The following is a 3,683-nucleotide window of genomic DNA, read 5'->3' as shown; positions in this document are numbered from 1 at the left end:
AAGTTTGAGGATGCTGTGAGCTATAATGACATGGCACTCTATCCAGGGAGACAGTCAGACTCTGTCTCAAAAATAAATAAATAAATAAAAATAAAATCTGAACCTAATGGGCCATGTTTCTCACTTATCTTATAAAGCACTCTGCAGCCCCCCAAGGGAATGCTGACCGTGATGGCTGCCACCAATTGTACATCTTTTTCTGGGGCATCCATGTGACACATAGGACATGATATGAAGCTGATTATTCCCTGTTCTGGGAAGAGAATGTTTCCCTTTTTTTTGCATCTTGGTACTTAACACAATCTTGAAGCAGAAAAGTGCCTGGTCTATGTTTGCTGGTGACAGTTGGATGCAGAGAAGGGATCCTTACAAGATGTGGACATGGTAAGAAAAAACCTGGTTAGCCGGCTTCAGAAAAACCCACCAAACCCGGCATTACCATGGAAATGCCCCATGGTTCCCAGTCCAGGTTGACGTCTTAATGAAAGCATGTGATCGAGACTGTCAGTTTATTTACTCACTAACAGACTTAATTCTTCCCCTTTCCTGCCCCAAATCATAAAATAGCTCCTGAGATCAAACCAGACCCTCTCCCTGAATATTAATGGGAAAACTGTCAATATCTTGTTTCATGTCCACACATGCTTTATAACCTTTTCCAAAGCTGACCCTGTACTCCTGCAGTCAGATTCATATACTCTGCCTTTCACACGGATTTCTTCAGATTAATCAAATGCAATTTACTGTGCTTAACCCCCTCCTCCCCCCCACTCTCCCTTCCTCTCTTGTATCAGGCCATTCTTATGATGGTTTGAGTATTCAAAGGTATTAACGACACAGTCTACTGAGGTTTTTATGTACTGTACATTGTGTCCCAACTTATTTGGTGAGGGACCTTGCTGTTCTTTCCAAATGTCACTCTCGTGACACCCTTTGAACATGGCCGAGGGCAGGCGAAGTGGTGCCGCTGTTTCACGCTTGCTCAAGCCTGAATACACCTTTTCTACCCACATTCCCTCCAATCAGAGGGGCGGCCTGACCCTAGCAGGTGTGGCCTTGCCAGACTAGACGAGTTCCAGAACCTTCTGGAACCAGTATTCCCTTTCCCATCGTTTATGTTCAACTTCCTCGCCCTCAGGGCGCTGAGTTGGGCGAACCTGGCCAAGTTCTAAGAAAGATGGAGAAATGGGAGACGGTTCCTTTAAGGCCTGAGTCCCCGAGGGGAGCGGGTGTCATCCGCTGTAGACAGGGCCCCTAGCTCAGACTGGGACCCAATTAGCCAGAGCTAAGCAGGGTTTGTGTTTGGCTTAGCAACGCCGCGTTCCCGGGGGCGGCGAGGTTCTCTCGTCCTGGCTCAGCCCGGGTGGCGCTGATAGTTCCGCGCGCCGCACCTGCTCTCCCGGCCCCGGGGCAGAGAAGGGATCACTCCCTGTGGGGGCCCCAGACATCGCCGCCCTCTGCAGCTCTCACACCTTTTGGACGCCCAGGGCGGTAGGGAAAGGTCGGTCCGCAGTGGCGCGGCCTGAGCGCGCGGAGAGGCCCTTCCTGGTGGTGACGGATCCAGAAGCCCCCGGGGCTTCGCGGCGTGCGGGGATCCCAGCATAGTCGCCCCAACCCCGGGCCTCCCCGTCCGGATCCCCGTGGGCGCCGGTGGATGGAGCCCGGCAGTGGGCTGGAGATCCGGGCCACAACGAGGACAGCATTGCCAAAGTCAAGGCATGAAGGTGGCCGTGCTGGACCTTGGGTCTCTTTTTGCCAAAATCTTCAAGACCTCGACGGCGTCCCCGGCGGGAGGACCTGCAGCCGCAGGCACCCAGCTTAGCACCGCCCAGACCCCGGCCCCGACTCTCTTCCCGGCCCTGGCTCCCGGCTCTCCGTACAGCCCGCAGCACCCCTTGCTCGCCGCCTCGCATCCCCGGGTCTCAGCCGCCTGCCGCGTGGCGGAAGCTGCAGGGACCCCGCTGTCACTGCCCAGCAGCCCGAGGGCAGCCAGAGTTCCGCCCCTGCACCCCTCCAGCGGCGGCCCAGCGCGCTCCCCCGCACCTCTGGTGACCCCCGCGCTGCCGACCGTCGTGGGTGCCACGAGCCCGCGGACCCCCGGCCAGTCTGGCCCAGGAGAGCGGGAGCTGGGTGCTCGGATGCCCCCCGGGCCAGGCCCCAAAACTCTGTTCTTCACCCTGCCGGACATCGGTGAGGAGAGGGGCTGGGACAGCGACTCGGACGACGGCGGGAGCGCGTGAGTAGCTGCGAGTTGGGCTGGTCTGTCTTTTGAGGGTACCCGGCTCCCCGCCCCCTGCGTCTCAGGCGCCCACCTGGGTCTCCTCTTTGCTTTTGCCTGGACCTTTATTTCTTGGCTTTCTGGTCTTTTCTAACATGAGCTGGGATGTGCTTTGGATTAACTTTCTTGGAGGGAGTCCTCCACTGGTGACCAGAGGGGAGGGGACGGGGCCTGAAGGACAGGGCAGAATTCTGCTTCTCTCCTCCTGGAAGCATCCATGCTTAGAGCACTTGTGAGTCTGGTTTTCTTAATGATTTTGAAAGGAGCCTTGAACCTCTTTCTTGGCCGCAGAACACAGCAGGTATGCAGGTAACCGAATACACCTGTTGGCACCAAGAACTTGAATTTAAGAAATGGTGAGACGCTGCTCTCTCCTCCTGCCTAAGGAGCAGCTGAGTCTAGCCCAAGTGAGATGGGTTCCCTTTGTACGACAAGTAGTTAATTACATAAGTATCCCATCATCTGACACAAGTGGGACCTGTGATGCTCCAGACACGTCTGGTCATTATACCCTGGAGTCTTAGGGTGCTTGACTTAGGGCCTGAGTTTCTATAGAAACTGACTGACCTCCTGGGGACAATTTCCCTGGGAATCGGAGGTCACTTCCCTCAACACACATATGCGGACACACACACACACACACACATTGCTACCAAGAGCCCTGATGCAAACATTACTGTTATAAAATGTATATTTTAGAACTAAGATGAATTTTAATTTCTAATGAACAGAACAAGTCTGTTGCTGTGAAAGAACGGTGAAGGGGTCAAGGGCAGACCAAAAGGGCCGGTTCACAGACCCAGGCTTAAGCACTGTAGTGGCAGTGAGGTCCTTCCCCACACTACTCCCCCCAACCCCCCACAAAACCAATCCTGACTGAGTTTTGCACTAAGACTGATTCTAACTTATTCACAAATTAAATAATTACAAATTCACAAAACTATGAGATAGTCATCTCAGTGCTAAAACAAGCTGTTAGGTAATAAATTGTTCCTGTTCATTTCAAATATTGTATTATGAAATTAGTTTAGGAACTACAATTTTTTTCCCTAAGGGAAATTAATCATGCCTAACCTTCTGGAATACATATGCCTAAGAAATGAGACCTTTGTTACTGGCAACTGGTCCTTAACATTTATGCAATTAATGTTTTATGAGCAAAGAGATCCATCCACTGACCTTAAACTCTCGTCTTAAGAGCTTATAACAAACAAGCTCTGAAATATCCAGCACGGCCAGGGAAACAACTGCTGTTCGTTTAAATTCTCAAACATTTTAGCCCATGTTTATATTGTCTAAAATTTGCAATGGACACTTTTTGAATAACACAATATTTGGCATTATGTACAGAAGAGATTAAATTTACTGTATGTGAAGAAACAGAATTTTAGATAATTGCCAGGAG

At 51.5% G+C, this 3,683-nt stretch overlaps 1 protein-coding gene across 1 annotated transcript in view; it reads left to right on the top strand.

Moving 5' to 3' along the window:
- The first annotated feature begins 1,718 nt into the window (after positions 1-1,718).
- Positions 1,719-3,683, top strand: part of FAM149A (family with sequence similarity 149 member A) — a 44,165-nt gene continuing 42,200 nt past the window's right edge. The window contains exon 1 of the mRNA XM_023514909.1: positions 1,719-2,190. Coding sequence (XP_023370677.1) covers positions 1,719-2,190 — 472 coding nt within the window. The remainder of the gene's footprint in view (positions 2,191-3,683) is intronic.

The sequence above is a fragment of the Otolemur garnettii genome, unplaced genomic scaffold (genome assembly GCF_000181295.1).
Source record: "Otolemur garnettii isolate 467f Iridium unplaced genomic scaffold, OtoGar3 scaffold00061, whole genome shotgun sequence".
Lineage (NCBI taxonomy): Eukaryota > Metazoa > Chordata > Mammalia > Primates > Galagidae > Otolemur > Otolemur garnettii.
Note: the sequence above shows the minus strand (reverse complement) of the source record. Positions and strands in the feature narration are given on the sequence as shown.